This window comes from Amblyomma mixtum, chromosome 5 (genome assembly GCF_055824585.1).
Source record: "Amblyomma mixtum isolate Tamu chromosome 5, ASM5582458v1, whole genome shotgun sequence".
In the NCBI taxonomy this organism is placed as follows: Eukaryota; Metazoa; Arthropoda; class Arachnida; order Ixodida; family Ixodidae; genus Amblyomma; species Amblyomma mixtum.
Window position 1 is genome coordinate 79,232,991 of NC_143016.1, and position 25,793 is coordinate 79,258,783.

The 25,793-nt window shown below is 48.4% G+C and overlaps 1 protein-coding gene across 2 annotated transcripts in view; it reads right to left on the reverse strand.

Annotated features, from left to right (window-relative positions):
* The window catches only part of LOC149342762 (alpha-2-macroglobulin-like protein 1), a 29,967-nt gene extending 6,588 nt beyond the window's left edge, over window positions 1–23,379 (reverse strand). Inside the window, exons 1-21 of one of the 2 annotated variants that reach the window (XM_089545232.1) lie at window positions 23,196–23,379; window positions 13,723–13,820; window positions 12,741–12,919; window positions 12,242–12,433; window positions 11,007–11,062; window positions 10,628–10,697; window positions 10,439–10,552; window positions 9,976–10,060; window positions 9,323–9,428; window positions 8,728–8,842; window positions 8,300–8,442; window positions 7,298–7,501; window positions 6,819–7,034; window positions 5,558–5,875; window positions 4,980–5,132; window positions 4,250–4,325; window positions 3,450–3,571; window positions 2,576–2,717; window positions 1,719–1,881; window positions 1,035–1,263; window positions 399–647 (exon numbers count right to left, since the gene is read on the reverse strand). In XM_089545232.1, the coding sequence (XP_089401358.1) occupies window positions 399–647; window positions 1,035–1,263; window positions 1,719–1,881; window positions 2,576–2,717; window positions 3,450–3,571; window positions 4,250–4,325; window positions 4,980–5,132; window positions 5,558–5,875; window positions 6,819–7,034; window positions 7,298–7,501; window positions 8,300–8,442; window positions 8,728–8,842; window positions 9,323–9,428; window positions 9,976–10,060; window positions 10,439–10,552; window positions 10,628–10,697; window positions 11,007–11,062; window positions 12,242–12,433; window positions 12,741–12,919; window positions 13,723–13,802 (3,012 nt within the window). In that variant the 5' untranslated portion in view covers window positions 13,803–13,820; window positions 23,196–23,379. Of the gene's footprint in view, window positions 1–398; window positions 648–1,034; window positions 1,264–1,718; window positions 1,882–2,575; window positions 2,718–3,449; window positions 3,572–4,249; window positions 4,326–4,979; window positions 5,133–5,557; window positions 5,876–6,818; window positions 7,035–7,297; window positions 7,502–8,299; window positions 8,443–8,727; window positions 8,843–9,322; window positions 9,429–9,975; window positions 10,061–10,438; window positions 10,553–10,627; window positions 10,698–11,006; window positions 11,063–12,241; window positions 12,434–12,740; window positions 12,920–13,722; window positions 13,821–14,647; window positions 15,003–23,195 lie in introns of those variants that run through there. The other variant, XM_089545231.1, reaches the window with a different exon arrangement.
* Window positions 23,380–25,793: the final 2,414 nt, after the last annotated feature.

The following is a 25,793-nucleotide window of genomic DNA, read 5'->3' on the forward strand; positions in this document are numbered from 1 at the left end:
GGCGCAGCGGATACGAATAACTGGTACTTATGCTTGTAGCGCTGTCTTATAGCAGACTTCGTTCCGCAGACCTTTAGTCTTAGGAAGGCGGACACCAAGTATTCGGAACAACGAGTGCCATTGATTTTGAAACAATGGATATGTAACGATTTATGCGCTCCTACGTGCAAGCACATTCGTAAATGGAAATTGGTGGCAGGACTGGTAAGCGAGCTCTACAACCGTCAGACTGCGTTTGTGCAGAGCGCATAATTCGCCCATGTGAAAACCGCAGTCAAGTAGCGCATACGAATGAGCTGCAATTAACCACACTGCATAGCAAGCTGCACAGAAATGAGCTCGAGGTACTGAACAGTGCAGAGCACTTACAACGCACGTGTTGAAATGTCCGTACTTACCCTAACATCGATGGTCTGGATGACAGTATCACTCGAGTTGACGTTGGAGAGCTTGACGTCCGGATACTGTGCCTGCGCCTCGGGTCTCGTCTGGACGCGGGCTTCGAGACGGGACTTCTCAAGCGTGGTAGCGCGCACGTCGAACGGGAAGGACGCGGATGTGCTAGAGTTGGGGCAGAGTAGTGCATCCGTGCTGTTGGGACCCGCGACCACCTCGAGATTCTCCAGGGACCTCAGACTGACTCGGACCTGGAAGCGATGATCATGTGGACAATTAGTTCTGAATGAGGAAGGGACGATTTTCACGTGGCGAAACGATGTGTGCTATGCAAGTGTTAAATATTACAGCAGATAGAAGTCATTTGTCCTATTAGCTGGTAAATGATACTGGTTACAAACTGGTAACCATTGCCACTGTAAGGAATACAAGGAAAGCAAAGGTAAATCCATGGCATAGTGTAGAGCTTCCATGCTCTGAATGTGCAGTGCTAAGTGAAAGCAGTTCAGGACAGTAGAGTCATCACTGTAAACAAAGTTATCGAGCAGGCCCGATCAGAGGTAGATACTCCTCAATTACGCTCTGCTATCTACCCACACGCTTTCTGCACGGTGTCAGCTGAAGGTGGCGTCACTTACCGCTACGCACTCTTCGCCGTAGTTGAAAGCGGTGAGAATGACCGTGGCCACTTCTTTGCGCTGCATATATGCCGGCAACGTGAGCGATACGAACAACGGCTGGAACCCGGTGACGTTCGCCACTTGGGAGACGCCGAGGCCGTTTCGCGGGTGCAGGCATACGGCTGTGCCCTGCCATGTGGTGATGGTGTCTGGGAGTGTCTCGGAGTAAACCAAAGATCCGTCGGGGCTGCGAGATGGAGGATTGAACGTTACACAAACAATTCAACGCTTCTGTCGTGCCCTTGGCGTGTATGTTAGACAAGCTCAGCTAAAAGGAATGGAACAGGTTAACACCACTCGACGCGCGCGTCCCCCAATATCTGGCCCGATGGTTCTGATGTGGGCAAAAATTGAGTGGCGTGCTTTAATCATCCAGGTTCCACAAGGTGTTGAAGAGAACCTACGACGCGTCAAGCCCTGAGATTCTGGAGAACGAATTGTCAAGGTTACGCCAATACTGTCCTGAAGCAAAGCCAATGGAAAATGTGACGACGAGTCAGAAAGCTGAAGATTCTGATGACGGGTGAGCACCAAGTAGAGAGGGGGGGGGGGGGGAGAGATACTTCTCAGGTACCGGTTTTATCGGCAAAAGGCCAATGGAGGTATATGCACCAGTGAACCGAGAGGCTTCAAGATGCTTACCTCACTTTCTTGATCTGCCAGAGCCATGTTTCAGGGAAGAGTGTGCGGACGGAGTTCGACCCCTGGACGACGGGTGAGAAGTCTGCCTGCGCAGATTCGGCGATGGGTGCTGGTCCAGCAAAGCCAGGGGAGGCACTCGGAGCAAATGCCACCTTGTTCACAGCTGCAGCAAGATAGAATGGAATCAGAACGTGGGTTCATAGACTTTACACACTGGCGCGCTTAGAGTCGGGTAAGGGAAGCACGGCGTTCGCTTATTCTGGCAGCCGCTATTCACACAGGCGAACTGAACTACCACGTTAACAGCAGCAATCACGCTTAACGAAAACCGCGCTAGCTTAAACGCGGTGAACCGCGCCAATGCGACTAGCATAGCAGTGCCTCTGTATGCGCAACAAACAACAACAGAGTGCTCAAAATAGCTACGAATGCGTGGCGTTCGTGGCGCACGGCTCTTGCAGTGAATATACACCGAGCCTCTGGATGCTTCCAGGAGTCTGCTGTTTAACGCCGGACCCGAAAGCACTGCGCCTCTAGCTTCGGCACGCTACTGCTCACGATGCAAGCCTTTTATACAGCTTAATAAAAACTGGCGTAGCGAGTCTAGTCGAGCAGTTAACGAGAGCAGACTGGTAGGCGTACACATGCGCAGCGCACTCGTCATATCATGGAGTTCTGTCTTCGCTGCTGCAGACACCTCGGCAGCAATGAGTCCGTGTGCAAATGGATAAACAGGTCGCTTCTAATGAGTTAAGTGCGCAGAACAGTTTTACACAGGGACCTTCTTCGACCGGAGCTCATTTAACTGGGGAACAGGTAAGAAGCTGAAATGTGGTTATCTTAATTCCTGCACTTGCCTCCGAAACCTGCTCCGCCAAAACTGGGATAGTAGCGATTGGTCGATCCCAGGACTTGATTGTTGGGATAGCCAGGGAAAGCGCGGTTTGGACATGGCCTCGTCTGGATTGGCAGGTTGGTGAAGACGACAAGACCAGTGTTCTGCGAAAGGGGAGAAGGACAGTACAAAAATGAGGCCTATTAATACAGGGTACATAAGGAACAGCTGAATGCGGAATCCATGGCGTGCATGTAAGGAGAGATTTGAGGAAGCAAGACAACTATAGTCTCGTTTCGCCCGAGACATTACCGCCAATTATTCGGTTAAAGCTGTGAAACAAGAGAAAACCGGCTACTCTGTACAGAGCCGATCACACCTGTCTAGAGCACTCGAGCGGTGCCGTCCAGTGGAAATAAAGCGAAATGCGAGATTAGGCATTGACTTGCACTGAGCACACTTGTGCTGGTGAGAAGCCTAATAGACAGGTGCACCACGCACGCACCAGCGCCTTCACCCCAGCAAAGCAGCTGCGATAATATTTAACTCAATTCGCTCTCCAGCACACCGCTCGTACGCTCTAGAAAAGTGGGATCGACTCTGTACCATCTGTACTGTATCGAGACGCATTGCCGATGATCTTAAAAAAAATTGCTGGGTTGCCCGAGAAGGCAGGCACTCGACATTATATCTAGCAGATGAAGCACGGATATCGCCGAATGCTTCTATAGATGTCTTCGATCTGTGCCCGTACGCTTTGAAATAAGCTTTCTGTGAATCCGCATCGGACCGATTTGCTCAGGACTACGCAGTCTAACGAAAGACTCACGAGACTTGGTTGGCAAGGATTTTACCGTATATTTACAACTACACTTTGCGTAAACGGGCAAACTTACCTCGAACGAGCTCAGGGAGTCGTAGCTGAAGGAGACTGAAGGAGACACTGCCTGCCTCCTCCTCCGCACCTTAAGTTGGGAGTCGCCCGACTTCTCGTAGGGTTCGTTGTAGAGATAACCGTCTGCGAACAAAACAGTCGCCAGAGAAATCCAACGCTTAATACACAAGAGAGAATCTAAGAGGAGCAGCATTGCGATTGTACGTCGGAGCGTGATATTGTGGTATTAGGATGGGAATGAAGTTTATCGCAGTGATCGCGCCTATTAGTAGTGTAATGCTGTTCGAACCAAGCACCATCAGCTGCACGAAATACCTTCCATAGGCATGTTGCAGTTTACTGTCAAACTATGCATATGGTACTATGCACTTTTTTTTGGACGTAAACTGTGCTCTGAACTGTGGCGATTATTGCTACAGCGCGGCATGTTTTCAGAACTAAGGTTAGCGTTAGTCAATGGCTGAGCACATGCACGTAAGAGTGGCTTCAATGGGCGACGCCTACTCAGTGAAGTCATGTCAGCCGACACCGCGAGAGACGAGTTTTCCGAGAAACTGACTGCCGTTACATGCGAAAATCGATAGCTACTGAGCGGCCAAATATGACTGGTGGGAAGAGCTCAGGTCCTCGATCACAGCGACCCCAAGCGTAACGGGGGTTTGAGCCACACAAGCACGCACTGTCACAAGCAGTCTGCGCAAAAGGAGGGGTTCTTTGTTTCCGCAACTGATTCCGCTAGCTGTAGGCAGCAGCGCAAGTTGCTAAGGAGTCTGAGAAACTTTGTTCAGGACGCTTACTTACCCACGTAGCAGTAGCTCTGGTTGACGAGAGAAGTGCGGGTGTACCTGTAGTTGAAGTAGCTGATCTGATTGAGGAGCTGGAATGAGAAGAAATATGGGAGCATTCACCAGAAAATCGGATATGGAAGTAGCCTTATTGTAGACAGTCTGCAAGTGCTAGGTAATGGAATTTAGCAACGTCATGAAGGCTAGAATCTGTTGATTCAGAGATGCCTAATTAGATACAGTCGCAAGATTTTGGTGCGTTAAGAAAGCCAATTTTTTTCGTACAGAGATCTTCCCGTACGGTTAATAAACGACCATCGGACGAGTTTGGAGTCAGACTGTGTGGAATCACAACTTGCGGAAATCCGTTAACAGTAAAGTCCACCTTATACTAGCGAGATTACGTTAGTTGTTGAGCATTCTGGAGAGCAAAGGGTACTTTTATCCTTGCGAGCAATGGCCGGCATTCCAAGGAGTGGCGTTTCGAATGGCTAACGGCTGAAAGGTAAGAGCAAAACGAGAAACCAGGTAGGGGGAAAACGTACTAGCAATGCTATGGTTTGTCAAGCAGCAAAGGGAAATATAATGGCCGGTTCTACCTCGGCCGTGTTGTGCTGTTCTTCGCACCTATCCAAGATAACCTCAACGCAAACCTTCCCGAGCTGAAATAGAGAACCATGTGCAAAAGCGCAGGAATCGGACCTCGAACTGAAACGAAGGATAGCCAGCGGCTCCGGTCAACTTACGGCGTCCCTCGAATTGCGTTGACTGTAACCATCCAGGAGGGTGACGCTGCTGTCAACGGCTCCGACACCGCACAGGGAGTCTCCGGCAGCAGCAAGCGAGAGGGACACGTTCGAGCCGGGCAGAGCTTTCTTGGGGTCAAACTCCAGCGACACCTGGGGAGAAAGGCGAAGAAGGAGAGCTCGTTGCAGCTAGTCAGGAACAATAAATGCTAGATGCTTGGAGGAAAAGGAAAGCCAACGGTAAGCAAATTTAGAACTGGTACTCGTAACGGACACTGCAAGTTTGCTAGGCCCCGACCTCTCGCGTGTATTTACTCCGTTGTGGTTGCAACGTACATGGAAACTATTCCGCGCCGAAATTAACCGCACTGTAAACATGGACTAGAACTGTGGCGTAAAAAGTTTAAGAGGCACTGTAAATTTTAGAATTGCACATTGTCGATGAGAAACAGTTTAGCAAGAGGCAGAACACCCCATGATATATATATATATATATATACATATTACATGTCGGAAGGACTGCTACGGGAAAGACGAAAACACGACATGCTAACAGCGAGAAATAGATGTATGCTTACGTTGTTCTCCAGGCACTTTTGGACGCTGAACTCGGCAGAGTCTGAGACGACTTCGATGGGCCTGCCATTGGAGTCTCTGTGCACGTAGTACACCAGGAGTTGCACCTTGGGGCTGGCGTCCGCGGGGAGCCTCGACTTGAACTCTAAGCTGCCCACCGACCGCACGGTCTCTGGGTCTACCACCTGGGGCTCGGAGCTGCCTGCTGGAGGGTCGCTGTTTTTGATCTCGGTGCCATCGGTCTGGTCCATGGTGAGCTCGGCTTCGGTGAAATGCTTCGTGAAGTTGTGCGTCTCTAGGATGCGGCCGCTGGAAGTGAGCTGCGGTTGTGACAGGCCAGAAACCGGGCATCAGTGTTTGAGAGGAACGACGAGCATGAGCATTTGCTGCGGTATTATCCCCGTGCATGAATGAAAAGAACGTAGAACATCGATAGTGTAGCTACGTGAAAAGCGACGGTAGGCATCCCAGCGCGGGGAGGGTCGGGTTGAAAGGACTGGTGAAATAAAGAGTTACAGGCAGCAAACAACCAGAAGGAAATAACGCATACAGACGCCGCCATTGTGGAGAGAAGGAAAGCAACATTTTGGCCTCTGCCGATGTATGTGGAGCGGGTGGCCTCCTCACGTAGATGCACAGTCATCGAAACATATCGCTATTAATATCGAATTTGTTTGGATAGCTGATTAAGCGCATTTAGTTTCGACAATGCTCGATGCAGTCGAAACTACAGAAATTCAATACCAGGATGAAGCAAACTTTCGGAAAGCGCAATATTGAGCACGGGCTTAGCGAGCTTGGGCTTAGAGTTGATATTTTTGCAAGTTTGCTCCGTCATAAGCTACAGGAGCACAGAAAACGCGGCCGTCGCGCACGCTAGCTAAAGATTTGGCCGGCTGTACGAGCATCAGAATGCAATTAAGCAGCAACTAAAGCAACCGCTCCGATTTGAGAAGCAAGATGGCACAAAATAAGAATAAGCGCTCTGGAGAGCCAGTTTTATATTAGCAGACAAGCCGAGCATGTTACGACTACAAGGGGCAAACCCGGGTGTTCGCTAAAAGGTGACGCAGTTTTGCGAGTGATACATTGGCACACAACCTGATCGCGGCCCACGAGCGAATGCAATTTAAGGCATAGCAAATGCAGCTGGTATCGTTTGTTGGACAACTTCCTTTCGCTATGTAGCGCTAGGACAATCTGCTCTCTGCGTGAAAGAATGAAGCCGTTGGTGATAGAAGGCTTATGACTGGCAAAGCTCACCGTGAGGAAGATATGGTAGTCAACGTTGGCATCGGCAGTCATCACGATGGGGCGCGTGAATTGGGCCTGGCATGTGTACACGCTTCCGTCTCCTCGGTCGATGCGGATCGAGCTCGCCGTGGGTGAGTAGAAGGGGACAAGGCTGAGCTGTGTAGAGGGCTTCTCGAGGGTGGGCCCATTCTTGACCACGATGCGCGGGAAATTGACAGCGATGGCCTGCGAACGAACCAAATGCATGTGAAGACAAATGGCAGGTGGCACAGGCAAGCGACGACGAGAACTCCAAGGACAATGGCACGAAAGCAGAAAACAAACGTCGACTAGTTCTCAAAGTAAACAGCACCCAGTAGGAGTCCTTGTAGTTCTCCATTAGCTTTAGCTGCGGGACATCTGATTTAATCACAGCATGGGACTTCTGAAGGAATACGTGGGGATGTGATCGGCTGTCACACAAGGGCATGCGCATGCTCTAGACGTACCTGAACAATGACGCCCGTGACCCTCTGATTGAAGGGTGGCAAGCTGAAGCCAATGAGACCGTCGGCATCGGAGGTGTAGTTTCGGCAGGCGAGCACGTTGTCCGTCTCCCATGAACGCCACTTGAACGTGTTGCGCTCCACGAACATGCAGAGCTGCACGACCTCGTTCGGGCGCGGAGTTCCATCCAACTCTTGCACGTAAAGCTGAAAGAGTGAAACACATCGGAAGGTGTCGCTTGCAAGTTCTACAGCGGCAAACGCGTTGTGTACCGTGCAGCCACTTTAAACGTTGAGAACAATGCTGCCCTCTACATGGAGCAGTAGGCCAGAAGTGAAGTGGCAACTGCATGGAACCAGGTGTCTCAAGCTAACTGCAAGTGAATACCTTTTCAGTCGCGAAGAAAGAAACTGGGAAAACTACGATAGCATTTGTCGGTCTAAAGACGCGAGTACGGGTGAGAATGGGGCGGAAAATAAGGAGGGAAATAAAGCGCGATTGTGATCAGTGTAGGGCAACGCCTTGCGTGTGGGGGCTAGAGCAGGGCAGAAGGATGCCAGCGCGTTCAGGCCGAATGCATCTGTGTGAAGTAATAGCGAAAAGCAGTTCGGTATACGACATGAGGGAGATCTACAGCCACGAGCAGAGATGGGGCCAAAGCCAGTCATGTGGGCTGGAGACGACTGCGCGGTGCAAGACCGGGAATCTCTACTAAACTAACCTAGCAAAGCGCCGTCCATGTCGCTGAAGTGGGAGCGTATTCAACAGTGATTGCGGACTGCTCCACAGGTACGGACAACACAAATACATACAGATACATTCAATATGCGTCCAATAAGTATAAAGTGATCAGGCGTGCGCATGGTCCACCAGGCAACTATACCTAGGAAAGGTCAGTTATACCACCTGGAATTGGAACGAACATCAACCGGGTTTTCGCCGAGATGTTGAAAGATGACCAATAAGGGAGTCATTCATTTACAGAAGAATGACAGACTGCTTACATTTCCCTTGTAGAGGAGGTTGAGCTTGAAGGTGTTGTCGGTGCTGCTAGAGTATTGGTTGTTGGAATCGTACTTTTGTCCGAAGGTCAGCCTCAGCCGAGTGGTACCACGGCTGTGCAGCTCGGTGGCAGTTTGAGAGACACCTGTACAGAAATGTGGCTCTAGTCTCATTCAAAGCAGCGATGAAATGAAGCAGCCTTTATTTGTTTAGCCGACTTGAAAAGTCAGCCAGCAAAGACGGTGCCTTCACCGGTGTTGTAGTAATGGGCAAAGCTGGAATTATGGGACAATTATGATGTCTGGAAACATTGAAATCTGAGTTTTAAGCTAACAGCCTCGGTGCGTCTACGATCTGTGTGCTTGGAACGGGCACTAGTGCGCGGTGGGGGAAGGAAACATTTACGGGGCCTGTTACATGTATAGCTCACCTGTGCCGTCTTCAATGACCTTGGCAGTGACGTTGATGGAAGGGTACGTGGGGTAGGTGTAGTTCACAGTGTTGAGCAGGGATACGTTGAAGACGTAGTCGTAGCAGCCGTTGATCTAACGAATAGAAGAGAAATCATAAGCAATCTAGGAAGCAAGGGTCCAGGACAAAAGAGTTCGTAGTGCCTAAACGAATAGCAGTTATCCCCGACACTGAGCCAATGAAGAGTGTTTGATAGCGTGCCTGACACTCCGCTTTTATGGAAGGGGGGATATGCTGCCGAAGATTGTTCTGTGGCAGCACCTTGTGCCGGCCGAACGCTAGCCATGCTGCTCTTCATGGCAAGTTACGCTACTGATAGGAAGTCATTAGCAAGCATGCGAAAGTGCCGGCCCAACTGGCCTCTAGCATTCAGGGTGGAGGTGCCGTGAACGAACACAAGCTATTCAGTATCGTAGACTAGACCAATCCGACATTTGCATATTCGTGTGAGCAAAGTATAGACTAGAGGTCGGTCGGTCGGTCGCGTGCAGCGTCCGGGGAGTGGTGCGCGCGTCGCGCATTTGCTAAAAGAATAAAAAGAAAAGATTCGGTACCTCAGCGACGCGAAGGATGACTGGCTTCTGGCGCACTGGGTAGTAGTAGTTGAATGGGGATGTGTAGATCTGCACAGTGCCTTTAACATCTTCGCCATAGGTATACCTGCAAGAAGGAAACGCAAGAGGGAATTATGTGGTTATGCAGTTGGGAGTGTGCATGAGGTGAAGCCTAGAGTCGCGAAGTGGAGTCTTAGCACCGAAGTGGTGGGTACAGGGCCACGAAGGTGAGGTCATGGAGCGACAAGACCGCATTGAACTGGCTGGGAGGAGTCCCATTTATTAGGAGAATGGAGCAATACCAGCACTGGCCTCGCGTAGCTGGTATTAAAATTGTATACCGGTGAACGCTGCTGGAATGAAGGTTGGACTGTAAAAAACTGCCACATTATGAAGGCAGCGAAAAGTAGAGAAAAACAGCAACGGAAGCTGCGATCGTAAGAAGGAAAGCATGATTAGCCCGTAAGCGTAGGGCGGGCTGCAATTTGGAATAGCGGGAATATGAGCTATTGAACACGACAGGGGGGAAAAGATGGATTTGTGAATGTGAAGCTATTAGGGAGTGCACTGGGGCGCATGAGAAATGGCCTACACGAGTCTAGTTGCAAATCTGAATAATCGCGGCGAGGGTAGCAAGATAAAAGTTCGCTTACTTAGCGCAGATAGTGTACAGCACAGTGGGGTTCGTGACGACGTCGTTGGTGTCAGGAGTGATGGTAACTGAGAACTTCGGGAGCACTGGAAAGAAACATGCAAATGACGTTCAGAAGTGCAAGATGCCGGGCTAGTTTGTATTGCATAATGAAATAAAACAGCACAAGGAACGGGACGAAACCCGGGGGAGCAAAATAGCGCCCGTGTCTGTTTTGCTCCTCCGTGTTTCGTCCCGTCCCTTGCGCTGTTTTATTTCATTATGCAAATGACATCGTTATTAGGCACCCGTCTTTAGCAGCCTGAAATTGGAAGTTGGAAGAGGCGTGGAATTTCAACGAAACATCAGTATTTGCATAGTGTCAAGGGGATAGCCAAGTGGGACATGTCGTTAAGCAAGGCAGATTACAAAAAGGTGTACTGCGTGACTTAATTCATGCGCATCCTGCCGACAACTGGGCTCACCATAGTCTTGAACCTGGAACGATGCCGACCCGGAGTTTGTGCCTGCCGACACGCTGATAGTCCACGTTCCTTCGTCGGTAATGGCAAGGAGGTCATAGGAGCCTTGCAAGAGGCCTGCGAAATGGAGATACAAGTTAGTATACACGTGCGCAAACCAGAGTTTGCGAGACTGGCCAACAACTTGCGTACCATCGGTGAAGTTGACAAACTGCTGCTGGAACAAGAGCTGGCCGTAGGGGTTCGTGATGGTGATGTTAGCCTGCGGGAGCAGAAAAGGTACGGATGGTGAATGGAAGGTTACGAACGTAGGAGAAATGCGTAGCGCGTTCTGCAGATGAGGCTGCTGAATACGAGCATGAGAACAAGATGCGCGAAAGAACGTCCGTTAAACATCAATCGCCGGGCTAGTTTGAGCATACTGAACTGAAGGAAGACTTCACTGAGCCAAAATAGACGAGCACACAGAAGACAAGAATAGGACAGGCATTGAAGTCCGGCAGGTCAATGAAAGTGAAACATGCTGATCGTAATATTGGATGGCGTAGAACAGCTTGCTGAATGAACTCACCAACTGATTCGTCACAGGCAGGAGGTTGTTGTCAAGCAGCAGTACTCGATAGTTCACTGCAAAGAACGGGTTGCAGTAACAGTGAAACGAATGTGCGGGCTGTGACAAAAAAAGGACCGCAACGAAACACTGTTGAATTAGCAACCACTCTATTCAACGCAAGACAAAGGCCGTGATGTATACGCACGAGCGTAGAACGTCTGAAGGGGCAAATGTAGTGTTTTTGCTGCCCAAAAAGAACTAGCGGGAGAGTGCGAGAAGAACTCGAGGTGGGAATCTGAATCGCGGGGAATGAATTGTATCGCACACTTTAAGGGCTTCGCGAGTAACCCACTAATGAGTATGAAGTGCAGAAGGGAATGAACCACGCTGGCCTCAAGAGCGAGACTTTGGTCTGTAACGCATGTTTAGTATAATCTGGTATAATAATTAGTATAATAATTAGTATAATCAAGAAGGAAGCTCAAAAACGACCCTTAAAGTAACCCCTCCTGTCAAAAGTCGATCGATTCTCGACGCGGCTGATCCCTTTGGGCTGGCAAGCGCGAAAACCGGTCAATCTGAATAAACGTAGCGTCATGAAAATCGCTCCACACCATCGACCGAGGGGAATCCGCCGCTTTGTTCAGGAGCCGGTTTTGATCACAGCAAGCTTACTTCAAGTTAGACTCCAGACCAAAAGGGGAGTTCAGCCATTTCGCATTCCCAATACTTAGTCAGGGCAACGTGTGCCTGGCTTCTCTGCCCGCGCTTACCAGGGCTAGTTTTAAACAAAGCCACTCTGCCCAACACCTAAAGCTAGCGCAGCGTCTGGATACTGAAATGCAGCTTAACTTATGGGGAAACCACCACGCGCCATTCCAGCGATAGAGGACTCTTGAGAAAAAAAAAAGAGAGTGGAGAGAATGAAAAAGTAGTACTATGGCAAGTATTTCAACAAAGTTTGAAAGAAGGCAGCCATTAAAAACATGTTTACCTAATGGAGGTGAGACCCCAGGCTGTCTGCGTTCAAAAGAGAACACGGGCCGAGAAGGAACACGCCAAGGTTGGCTATGACTTCGAAAGGGACATCAGGGGCAGTAAGAATGAAAGTAATGGTCACAGAGCTGCAAGGCCAGTGCTAGGAAAGTTGAAGGGTTGCAATGTAATGGCGCGCTGAAAAGGCTGAGGGGGCAAGCTGCGTACAGAGCTAGAGACAGGGCCCGGAGTGGGACCGAGAGAAAGTGAGTGAATACCTGTGCTGCCTTGACGGTACATGGGCTTATCCGTCTGAACAACGACGTTGATGTTATTGACGTATTCCAATTGAACGGACGACCTGTTGTGGAATTGGTCAGCGCCGAATTGTCCGTTCACATCGAGGTACAGGTTGTAGAAGACGCTGGGGCTCAGGTCGGGAACGTGGAACAGCAGCTCGGCGTCGATGCCTGCGGAAAATGAGAAATGCACTTTGGTAGGCGAAGCTGTTGCAAACCTCTCAGCAGTAACGATGGAAACAAGGCAGTACAAGCACAGTGAGCGCCCTGAAGCAAGTTCTGTCTGTACGGCAAGGCATCTGGGAGCGCCTCACTGAGACTAGCAGAGTCGCAAAAATACAATCTGGCCTACTCGAGTCTAAAAAGTTCAAGAATCGAGCACAAGTGAAGGACAAAACAATGCTCCCTTGGGAGTGTAGGTAAAATGTCGGTGGGGGCAGAAGTTTAAAGCGAATAAGGAAGATAGTGGAGTGCTCACCGTCTGCACCAACGTCATACGTCCGACTTGCCAGCACTGTGCTGTTCTCGTTGATTCCTACTCGAGTGCCCCATAGGTCTACTTTGAGCTGTCCCGCAGACGCCGGGTTGTTCACCACAGCGGTGATCTTGATGTCGGAATTGGGAGTCAAGAATCCGGGTGCAGTCACAAGGTACTCACTGCACGAGACAAGTGGAGACTTATGATTATGAAAGCGCAGAGGAAAGCAGGCTGTAAGTCATATCGCAGAAACACTGACATGTGAATCACGTTTATCGGTAAGATGTTTGCACGCAGTAAAAATTTCTCGGGGCTGCACTGCTCCCTACAAAACCTGGACACGTGGACACAGTACGCAACTGTAACTTATTGCGCGCGTGTTAATGAATGGCTTGAGAACGACGATGACACCTCGGGCTGAACTGGCTGGTCGCTGCAGTGCAATTAACGAGTAGGGAATGCCATGCAACTTATTTTCGCTTCCAGATATCTTGTAAGGAAAACAGGGGACGCTGTTAACGGCGTTTGTGTTGACCGGGCCTGGCAGGAGAAGTCAGCAGACCTTTGTGCCTATCTATGCTGCCGACAGCCGCCTCTCGATGTTTACAGCGCACGAATTGGGAACCAGTTGTCAGCGCACCTACTTGAAACAAGTTCAGTGAGAACAGGCAGGGTTGGAACCAGCGAAGAGGGCAAATCTTTTGAAACTGAATTTCGACATTGTGCACGTGTTCCCGACAGCGACGGTATTGGCACCATGACGTTAAAGCATGCGCTGCTTGCTTCCAGCCAGCGAATTCAGTTTAGCGGCAAGGCAATTACGGCTGTTGAGTATGATGTGCTTACCGTAGGAAAAATGTGCTTTAAAGGCTTTGCAGGAATGTCTAAAAGTCACGTGCACTATACATGAACATTCGCGTGTTGACCGCGAAACGCGCACGCTGGGGTTGGCAAGAAGGAAGCAACGAGGGCAGGTGCTTACATAGAGGCGGCGGTGGGCGTTGTTCCCAGCGCGACCACAGCTGCCAGCAGTAGCAGCTGGCGCGTCCAACCAGACGCCATGGCGGGGACTTATGGCACCTGCGGTAAATAGAAGGAGACGGGGGGGGGGGGGGGGGGGATGAAAGCCGGGTCGCAACAGTGCTCAAGCCTTCAATGAAACAAACCGCGGAACATGGGTCGCACGCACTAGAAGGAAAGCATAAATGGATCGAAGGTCGCGAGGAAAAAAAAAAAGGGGGGGTTTGGTTTATGGGGTTTAACGTCCCAAAGCGACTAAGGCTATGAGAGACGCCGTAGTGAAGGGCTCCGGAAATTTCGACCACCTGGGGTTCTTTAACGTGCACTGACATCGCACAGTACACGGGCCTCTAGAATTTCTCCTCCAAAGAAATTCCAGCCGCTGCGGCCGGGATCGAACCCGCGTCTTTTGGGTCAGCAGCCGAGTGCCATAACCACTGAGCCACCGCGGCGGCGGCAAAAAAAAAAAAAAAAGGCCGAGGCAACTAGTTTCAACAGTACGAAAGCAATAAGGTTGGCCCAAAGCAAAAGTTCGGGCTCGCTGTAAACACGAAATCAGCACGGTTGCGAAAAAAAAAAGCTGCACAATACCAATAAAAAAAAGAACGGTAGGCAATGCAACTGGCTCGGAAAATGCAAGACATTTAAATGCCAGCACTTGACAACCGTAGGGAACTAGAAAACACTGCAAGGTGAAACAAAAGCTGTCGAAAAAGGGAATACGCTTTAAAATGAAATAAATTGAGTAGCTCTTGTGGAAATGAAAAGCGCAGTAACTGACTTCCCGGTGGGCACCTCGACCGCGCAGTGATTGAAGTGTTCACCGATGCACCGCCCTTCCTATACACACTTTTCTGTCAGCTAGAATCAGCCCCGCGGATGCTTACCGTTTCCCCTTGCAGCGGTCGATCACCGTAGCAGAGCCAACGGCCTACGCAAGCACCGATCCCAACAGAGCGCGACGCGCACAGAGCCGCGCTACAATCCTCAGAGGCGCGGGCCACAGTGTGAAGGGGATAGCCCGATGCTCGCCTATTTGTACACGGTCGAGCGCTTATCGCTCGTACATCTGATCCTTTCCGTATCCGGGCGAAAGAACTGCCATCGCCCCTTGCGCAATGCTCTGTGCGCAGTCGGCCGAGATCCAGCGCACGGCGCTGTTACAGGCCGCCAGAAAACACAGCCGACAGTAACCACGTGTGGCGGGTTGCAGTCGGTACAAGGGTGACTCGTCGTCGCGTATCGAGGAAAAAAACGGCCTCGGAGCGCGGTTCATCTGTTTGTCGCCACTCCGGGAAATGGTAGCGCGCGCTTAGTTTCGCAACCCGGCTCGTGTGGCTTCATGTTACCCACCCTGCTCCCGCGCGTCATATTGAGCCTGTTTTTGTTTCACTCCCTCCGTCATCACGCATTTGCTTCTTTCTTTGGGATACCATTTATTTTTGCTGGCGCATATGAAGCGGTGTTAGTAATGGGCTTCACCATTGAGGATCCGGAACAGCCGTTGGTTTCGCCCTCCCGGTGCAACCTTTGCGTGCGCGAGAAAAACTCACTCCGAGAAGAGATACTAGTTTTTACAAGCAAACACCGCTTCTACGTACGCGTCGCTTGGCAGCCGAAGAAGCAGGTGCAAGAATAGCAACCAAAAGTCTATATGAAGTCAAGCGTTTGCTTTACATAGCGTAGCTTGCCAGCTTCTCACTTAACCTTGCCCCCTCCGTTCAAGGACGATGGATTCAGAACTTGCTTCGCTCGGGTGACTTCCGGCGTGGATGTTCATATAATCACTGTTTTTTTGGGTGGTACAGCAAGCACAGAAACACTTAGAGCACGGTCGTCCACGGTCGGCGTGAATAATAAAACAGTTTGGCAGAAGCCCACTGCGTTGAGCACAAACGGGCTTGGGAAGTGAGCGTGTTACTAATGCGTGCTCGTCCGCTAGAATCCGTAAGACATAATGGTGGTCATGTTGTGGCGGCCTCCGGGGCTAGAGGGCCCACTAATGTAGCAAATTAGTGGTTGCCAATGAGCTGATCACGGAACTTTGAAGTCCTGTCTCATCCCGCTAGGCATAATGATGATTGGCCTTGTGCCAAGCGTCGTCTTCTAGAGTTGTTTCCCCGTGTCAAGGCAATTGCGGGACATCTCACGGAGAAGGCACCTGTTATGACAGGGCCACCACATCCAGAAAGGTTCCGAACGTGTAGACTATCTTTTTCTTTTTTGCAGCCTCCATAAGGAATATAATTGCACGAATAACATCTACAAGAATTACTTTCAAGCTAGCTGCCGCTACTCTTATCAGGACGTAACGTTGATGCTAAGTCGAGGAGGCATTCGATAGCACTGTGCTGAAAAATAAAGCAGTGGTTGTGCTACTCCGGATGTGGTTATTTGCTTTTTATAAATTGTGCGAAGCTAACCAAGTTCTTTTTCGCACAGTCCTTTATTGTTTTCATTTTCATCACTTTAAGCGAAAGAAAGAAAAAAAGTACGAGAAGTTTTAGTAAAGAATAATTCCATTCTGCGAAATAAACAGACCAAATGAACAGTACACCGCTCTATGTCACTAATTTAGTTAAGCCTGTCCCCCTGTCAATGACCCACTTTGCATACGACCTCGCAACTGACACTACTCCTGTCGGCGCGCGCTTGGTTTCCTAGAAGATTCGCCGATCCTGTTGCGGTCGAGACACTGGATATCCGGCGTCAGCGTCTGCACGGGAAACCCGCGGGTGCGAAGTTCCTTATCGCCGGCGCGCCCACCCCACGCGTGGGCCCCTATGCCGTCCGCCACCTGAAACGGCAAAGATTAGCCCATCCGCGGCATTCGCCGTGTTGTGTCTGCGATATTAGGCGCCGGCGCTGGCGGCGTCCCTACTACACACACTCCCCCTCCGCTGCGCCGAAAGCACGCTTGCTTCGCGAAGGTCGCAACGACAGCACGTGCGAACAATCTACGCCGGAAACCTGCTTGCTATACTCTACTACACGGCTTTCAAGCGCCGTCAATGCTGCGGCCCGTCATAAGAGCATAAAGATCGCGAACGCTGCGCGAAGCGAGCTGTGCGTGGTTGTTTACGGTCCGCATTACCCACGTATGGAACGGCCTTTTTTTATATGGTATACGAAGGGTGTTTCAATAAGTTTAGCCGCTTGAGCTGTACCGGTTTGATTTTTTTTTATTTTAGAGTAAGGCAGTTCTGTTTGTAACTGGTAACTATGAAAGGCGGGTAGGTATGACTAATATTAAAAGGGCACTTAGGAGGCTAGATCTTTTCCTCAAGTTCTTCACAACTACTTCACGTATCACTCGGGGTAAATATTGCAGACATGTAAAAGAACAAAAGTTTACTAAGCACTGCTACTAGCATTCCTTCTTCCTGTCCACAGCGAGAGAATGGAACAGACTGCCAGAGAATGTGGTGCTCGTATCGGGTGTGGATGTATTCTCTGCTGGAGTTCGTGATTTGTAGGTATAGTGCCTGATATAATGCGCCTTCCATTTGTGTTGGGCATGGTGTTTTACATTGTTTTCTGTTTCGTTGCAGCGAGATTTATGCGCATGTTTATTTGTTGCTTAGAGGTCAGTTCCATTTTTGAAATGTTAAAACTTGGCACCGACTGGATGGTGCTGGTGTTTTGTTTGTCGTGTTTCGCCTTTGTAATCTATACTACCCTTGTACCACTCCTATCTTGGTCCAGACCGGACTGATAGTATCTCTAATAAATAAATAAATAAATAAATAAATAAATAAATAAATAAATAGATAAATAAATAAATAAATAAATAAATAAATGAATGAATGAATGAATGAATGAATAAATAAATAAATAAATAAATAAATAAATAAATAAATAAATAAATAAATAAATAAATAAATAAATAAATAAAATTTCTAAACCTTTTAGATCGACATCAGGATGTTAAACCACTGCCATATATGTCACTGGAGGAAAAACCATGTCTTTAAAGCCAAGGAGTTTCCATTTAGGAGTGATACTTTTCATCATTCTGTTCCTGCTTGAATAATTTGTCAGTGGAATGCTTTATCGCCTGACAACGTTTGAACCTCATCAAGCATTGGATTTTTCCACGCGTTGAGTGCTTAATTTAGCAATGTGCGCACGAATGTTTTTTGTTGGTGTATTATGTACATTGTATTTATTTATTATACAGTATTTATTATTATAAAGTATTTATTATTATTATTATTATTATTACACTTGAAGTGTTTTTGCCATCAGGACGATGCGGGCATAAATAAATACAAAGATTTCATTCAATCCTATTATCATATATTACAGATGAAAAATTCTGCACCGTCCTTTTCTCCACGAGCAGACCTTTTTTTCTACACAGCACCCCCCCCCCCCCCCCCCCCCCCCCCCGCGATGATGTTACAGTCTATGTATACTGCCTAGTCTATGCACTATAGTCTACGTATGCCGACGTAGGAGAGTAAATTCGGCTGTCGGCGGCACCAACATAGCAGTGCTTTGGTGACTTTTTCACAGGGGGCAGAAGTGCGTACCCTTCAAATGCTTTGTTATCTTGGGAAGTAATTTGATATCTGATGGCGCTAAGTCGGGGTTGTAAGTTTTATCAGGCATGCACGCAAGGATAGTGAGTGCACTGGTGTGAAAAGTGCATTGAGGTTGGTGGTGACTGTGTCGGTAGAAGGAGGGTGTTCAAGAATTTTATTTAAATTTTTAGTTTATTGGTTTTTTGGGATTTAACATTCAAAAGTGACTCACGCTATGAGGGACGCCGTAGTGAAGGGCTCCGGAAATTTCGACCACCTAGGGTTCTTTAACGTGCACCAACATCGCACAGTACACGGGCCTCTAGAATTTCGCCTCCATGGAAATGCGACCGCCGCGTCCGAGACTCAAACCCGCGTCTTTCGACATTTAAATTTAACATCTCTATTAAAAAACGGTGCAGCCGAGTACGAACCACTGTTTCCCAGGCCACGCATGCGTAGCGGGGAACGAAAGAGCAGACAGCCTAGCTCGAGGGCTTACATACCGAGCAGGCATGTCAGATGTTCTGGAGCTTCAGCTACTAGCATGCGAGGGGGGATACACAGAGACATTACAACTATACAGGGGGACTAGATTCAAGTACCCACCACCACACAAAGCCCTCACGAGGGAGGAAGCAGTCGGCTGGCGTAGGCTACAAACAAACTCCTTCCCCAACTTGTACATCTATAACAAGATGTCACCAACACAATACAGAGCAAACTGCCCCTGGTGCGGCGACACACCCACACTATACCACATCACATGGGAGTGCGAACGAAATAAAGCATTCCACCAACACGAATTCCCGAGTGCGGAGCAATGGGAGAGCCGGCTCACCAGCAGCGAGCTCGCGGCCCAAAGGGCCTTAGTGCGGCACGCTACTGATGCAGCGCGACTCAGTGGAGCCCTGGACTAGGGGCCCAACCTTGCTGAAGAGAAGCCTCAAGTCGCCGGCGCCACGAAAGACGACGGAGGCTTCGAATCCGCGAATCTCTTAAAAGATCTCAATAAAAGTTTTCTACTACTACTACTACTTGAACGCCTTTTGTTAAAATGCAGGATATTAAAAGTTTGACGTGATGAATTCTTAAAAAAAAAGAAACGACGAGCAGTACACGAAATAATTTTTTTTTAACGTACGTTGCGCGGCCAGGTGGACGGTAAGTAATAAGCTTATTCTTATATCTGCCAATCTCCTAGTGCACAAAAAGCAGGTAATAAACTTTTTAGTCTAGTCACTCGAGTTCCCGCGCATTTTTATGCTACAAGCGTGAAAGTGGTTTGTAGATGTCGGCCTAGAAATTTCAGACGCAATCCCCGTGATTATGCAGGCTGGATGGTGGCTATTGGCGCCTGGCTTCTCTGCCGTGGGACGCAGCTGTTGCGCAGAGCGTTTTTTTTCTTCAATTTCGCTAGCCAACAATCAAAGGGGAACAGTAACCAGCTTCAACGGCTGCTTTAATAAGCCGTTGACGAACAGCCACTAGCGAAAGCTGCGTCATTGCAAGGAGGAGCCTCCCCATTGTCTTGTGCGCGCTCGAATAGTCTAGGAATACGGGCGATTCTAATGTAAAAATGAAAACTAATGGCAGTAACTTACAGGTTAGGATATCGATTTTGTTTAGCTGAGAAAGAGACGGCGATGATTACCCCCGGCTTTGTAGTCGCCTTGTCTCATAACCTACTGAAAACAGGCAACGCGCATTACTTGTTCTTAGTCTAATGTATTTAGGGCTAAGACTTAGGCGAATAATGATTTCGTTATTAAAAGCTGTTAGTTTGGAACAATGTGCAATAGCCTAATTTGCAACACTCCGCTTAACTATAAGTCGGTACGGCCTATCTGCCTGAAATTAATTCAGCCAGAAGCGCGAATGGCTCGACATGCTCACGGAATAAAAAGGAATACAACTCTCTTTCTAGTCTCTAAAAATTGGACGGCCATGTTGTGTTCAAAGAATTAGGTGACGGCATGCCAGTGAGGCTGCAGTTATAACGCGGAATAGGTGGTACAAAAGACGGAGTACCGAAATCCTGGACAGGCGGCACGCACTTCACAGGCAACGAGTCCAACAGACAAAGGGCGATAGAAAGGAATGGACACATACGACGACTGCACTATCTGTTTAATTTGCTGCAATAAGGCACAGTTGATAGCCTAGTCGTCGTATGTGCGCCTTCCTTTTCTCATTCTTCATCAATCCGACTGGTTTGCTCTTAAGTATAAAACAAACAGAGAGCTTCTAGAATTACACTCTTCTTTCCGCAACTCCTCTTTTTGTACGTGGTTCGATTTCCAGTGCTGTGATACAACGGGTGCAAGCTTTCTCCTGCCTGACGATCGGCTTATTTAGGGTGAAATGCTTGGGAAATGGACCTTTGACCCCACCTAGAGTAAAAAAAAAAAAAAAAAACCCTGGTGCCAGGGCGTTCTTTGGCCATAGATGCCCCTGCAGCAGAAAAATTCACCATCATCATCTTTTTGTACGTATTGCAATTTGCTGCCCTCCTGTGGCCAGAAACAAAGAGTGTTGCAAAGAAAACAAGAACAGAAATGATGTATCTCGCAGGCTGTCAGGTATGTTAATTTGTATTCTCCTTGTTTCCGCCAGTTCGCACATGTCATGTGATTTGTTTGACTATCCAGGGACTCGAAAAAGAGGCTCTGTAACCTCGCTACAATGTCATTAGTTATATTTTCAATTCTAGAGGCCCGTGTGCTGTGCGATGTCAGTGCACGGGACGTTAAACCCGATAAACCAAACCAAACCAAACCATTATTTCTTCCTTTCTGTACAAACCCAGCATGCGTCGGATGTTTACTTTTTTTCTACGTCTCTCCAATTCTTTCCTCGTCCTGCTCTACTTATGAAGCGAACACGTGCTGTTACTCTGCAAGGATTGCTGTATGTTTGGAGAACAGATGTGCGAATGGGAATCGACCCAGCTTCCTTCTTCGGCGGCCTCTGCTCGCGTGTGTCGTACGGAGCAGCATTCAACGGCTTCGACACGTGTCTTTCTGATTTTTATCCCACAGCTGCGCCAGTGTTTCACGGAAAACAAGGTACTCGCCATACGTCCATGTCACACACAGTGACAGGAGTTTGAAGGACGCCTGCGTTTGCATGAACCTGGACAGAAACAATGCAGGATTCTCGTTCACAACTATTTGTATTGTTAAACAAGGCTGCTTTGCAAAACGTCTGGTTTATCTGAACTGCCGCTATGGACGGACAGTAAAGGTTAAGGAGAAAGAGGGGGCAATTAACACCGAGCGTTCAGAGTTTTTTCGTCAGATATTAAGTTATCCTATATATGCATTTGTGCATGCGTTTTTTTTTTTTACTGGGGGGGGGGGGGGGGTTGTTAATTAGTGGTTTTTGAGGGACGAAATGGCGCAGTAATTGTATCAATTCTCGGTGGACCCCTCAACGGCGTCGCGAGCGAAGGGAGGAAGATGAGAGGGAAAGAAGAAAGAGAAAAAGGTGCCATAGTGAAGGTCTCCGAAATAGTTTCGACCGCCTGCGGATCTCTAACTTGCAATGACACCGCACAACACATAGGCGCCCTTTGCGTTTCGCCCTCATCTCAACGCGGCCGCCGCGGTCGGTTTCGAACCCGGGTACTCCGGCTCGGTCGCCGAGAGCTCCAACCATTGAGCCACTGCGGCGTGTTTGGGGTTGTTTCTGCACCCTATAGTAGCACTGAGCTGTGTGAAGTATGCTACAGTAGTAAAGTATTAACGCCAATCATCTCCAGACTGCTCGTAAGGCCTAAGCAAAACAGAAATAATCTAATTGATGGGATAATCGTTTTAAAATGCGACATTTCGCAAAGGCACGAAAAAGATGCCCTTAGGTTCTTGACTGCAAGGTTCATTTTAAAGTAACCAATGTTGTTGCACTGAACCGTAGTATACTTTTGTAGGCGTATGCGACACGACCTAATGATTTATGGCCAGCTACTTGCACAGCTGTCGAAGTCAGCGGAAACCTCTGCCATACGTTGACCATAAAATTGCCTCTTTCCAAAGACACGTGCCTCACAAATACACTAAAAATCAACGTAAGGTCAATGACAGTAGCTCAGTAGGAATGTGTCGCAGATTTGTGGAGATTTCATGTTTCCGGGGAAAATGGGATTAAACAAAAAAAGAAATGTATGTAGTGAACGTGGAACCGACGCTCCTACCGTAATAATTCCAGTGTTTCGCTTCCTGACACATTGGTATAACATTTATTTCTTTAAACGGAAGCTGATATCGCCGCAAAACGCATGCGATTCATCAGTTTTGCTCGTTTCTTTTTTTTGTTTTCAAAGGTAGAACGAGGCTTTAACCGGGCTTCTTCACAGGAAAAATTGTTCTTCCGTGCTGAGGAAAGCATTACTCATACAGCTGGCAACACTTAAAAAAAACAAATGGCAAAAATAAAACGCTGTAAGCTTTGCGTACAACGGCGTAATTTGGTGACAGCGAGTCCTGTGGGAAGGGGATGCCCTTCGAGGCTTTACTTTTCAAGCATACAAGCAAACCTCGGAGGCTGGCTGCCGCAGTATAGTACAAGGACATCTTGACGGAAGTGCAACGTTTCCACATTAGGTGTGAACTCCGACAACGATCGAAACAAAGACATTCCCCCACACGACTGAATAAAATGCACGCAACCGGTACATGTAGAATAAACAAAATCCGGGACTTAGAGCTGCAAATAATCGCTCTAAGGACTTTCAATGAACAAATAAAATGCCAATAAGTAAAGTAAACGACAAGCAAAAGTAAAAAAAAACACTAAGAATATGCACCCTCAGCATTTACAGAGGTTGAGGCAAAGTAGAAAAAAGTGAAACATGTATAACCTTGAAACAGCGACAACAACAGTGTGGCTTTTGTAGGTTCGCACAGACCTTTTTTTGCCGGGAGTGTGGTTGACTGGGGGCAAACCACGAAGCGCAGACAGACAGGGAGTTGTTGGCTGTACCGGGTTCCGACCTCGCCGCAAGCCGTCAGGTGAATCCGCGCGTGCTCGAGTACACACGCGCCGAGCTCCTTCGCGACTGGACAGTTCGCGCTTGAACAAAAGCGAACAGCTCCGGTGGCTTTTTGAACGCCGGTCGCTTTGCGTCTCCCGTTCGCCCGGCGGCCAATCAGGTGCGAGCGTTCCGCGGAAACGAGGGAAAGGAGAAGGAAAACAAAGATAAATCCCGAGTCCGTCCCGGCTCAGACAGGATGAGTTGCTGCTGCTGCCGCTTCTCTTTTCATCTTTTTTTCACCCTTCTCTTTCCCATCCTTTTTCTCTTCTTTGATTCCTCGGCTCGCCGCAGTCAGCACAAACATTACGCGCCGCCGTGAAAGTGAAGTACCGGCAACGGGACCTTGATGGAGCAATGGCTGTTGGGCCACTGAGTGAAAGAGGGGTGGTGAAAGAGAAAGAAGGGGGAGTGGGAAAGTAGAGGCGTCATGGACTGGTATGGAAACGAAGAGGAAAAAGAAATAAGAAAAAACAAAAAAAAAGGCGACGGCTTCGGTTACAGCGATTCCTTATACTCGCGCTGCGTGCGACACAGCTTCTACGAGGTCTTCGGCGCTCTCAAAACAGGGAGTGAGGGCAAAATCAGTATTCGCAAGACAATGAGCATGGTCTGCTCGTTGTGCGTTTGCGCTGTCCCACATACTCATGTGGACACTGACTGCACGAGCGGATTGTTATTTTTTTAATTTCGGCGCCCGTACCGAGAAAACAATTCGTCAACAAACAGGTTCTGTATCCGCGTTGGAGGAGGGCGCTCGGCGGCTCCATCATCGATAAAACGTGTCTTGAGCGACCGGATGAAAACAGCTAGGGGGGAGCAATCCTTGACGTTTCCGTATTTATCTCAGCTCTGTTCTCAGACGTCAAGACCTTCCGTATGAGGAAATGAATGCTTAAAAGAAGGAAGTCCTTGGTGGCGCCCAATGATGCAAAGTGGGATGAAAATAAACATTTCAGAGTTTAAATAGTGTGAAGGGGGTGATACGGAGGCATCCTTTGTTTCTTACCTTTGGAGGTTGCCAGAATGAAACTTTAGCTAGGAAGCTAGTTTGGGTATTTACATCAATTCAAAGGAAGAGTTCGAAGAGACAGTCACGGTATCTGACAAGTGCAAATATTCCTTCAACCAAATCAACTTCTGCGTTTTTCTTTTGCAGTACGATATTGCTATCTTCTCCTCCTTAAACATTTACGTATGCGTCACTAGTATTACTAGGCAGGAAAACTAGCAGCACGCTGTAGTCACTCCGCCAGTTCTTGGCATTAAGACTCGTGACAGAAGCAGCGTCTGAGGGTCACGGGTTATTGAGGCAGCCACGTCTAAAAGGCAGCCACGTCTATAAATGTGGCAGCCACGTCTATAAATGTGATGCTTCAGGAGAATAAAATTTGTTGGAAGTTAGCGCTCGTGTTGTTCGTCTCTCGTCTCTTGTGTCCTCGTGTTTTGCTGCGCTACAGTATATTGAAACTATGTACCAACAAGCCCAAAAAGCCACGCTACTGGTCTAAAAGGAAACTTATAATGCAGATGGCGAAGTGTCTTTCCCCTCCCCATCTTGCCCCCTGTCTTCTGAGGAAGAAGAGGCGACGCTTGACAGAAAGCGCTAAGAAAGCATATGGACAAATCTATAGACGACCGACAAACTAGCCCAAACCGACGCCTTACAAAGCGGAACTCCTGTTTCCGTGTGCGGGGATCCGATTCTTTGAACTAAAAGTTTCTAGGGTACACACATGCAAGCACTCTCGGTTTTCTTTCCTCGCAAAAAAAATCATCAATTGCTTTTGGACGTAAGCGCGTATTGAGGTTTGATTTCCCATTTCGCAGCAATACTTCCACGAAGCGTAAACGGTATTGGCAGCTGTTTTACAGACTCTCTTCATTTACACGAAACTTCATGCCTCATTCAGATAACCGGTGTATAGGAACGGTATTTCGTCCCCCCCCCCCCCACTTCCCACAAACGTGTATCTACATATGCTCGCCTGGCTGTTCTGAGGCTGGATGTACTGTAAGCGGTCGTGCAACGTTTTACTGCTCAGATAAAAGAACGTACGTCAGTGCTCGTACAGTTTCGCAGAGGCTTGAGCTGCAGCTGCCGTCGAGTCGCAGGGATGAAGCTTAGTTAGAGCTCGGTTTGCGTAGTTAACTCGCGGATGACTGAGGGAAAAGATGAAAAAAATTTTTTTTTTTTCCAGGACGGCCCAAGAACCCCAAGTACGGCGAAGTATTACAACGCGTGCGAAAGCGCTTATTCTTCTTTCGCATCCTATTGCTTTACCGTAATATTTCATGCCCTAACCTAAAACTCCCTTAATTAGACCTCGAAAATCCTTTTCCTGGAACTTTCTTTCCTACGTAGGTTGTTGAATTGAGTGACTTAAAAAAAAATGAGAAAAACCTTTGCTCTTAATACACCTACAAAGCCATATAAGATTCTTTCTTCGCGAAATTTTACTCCGTAAACGAGAA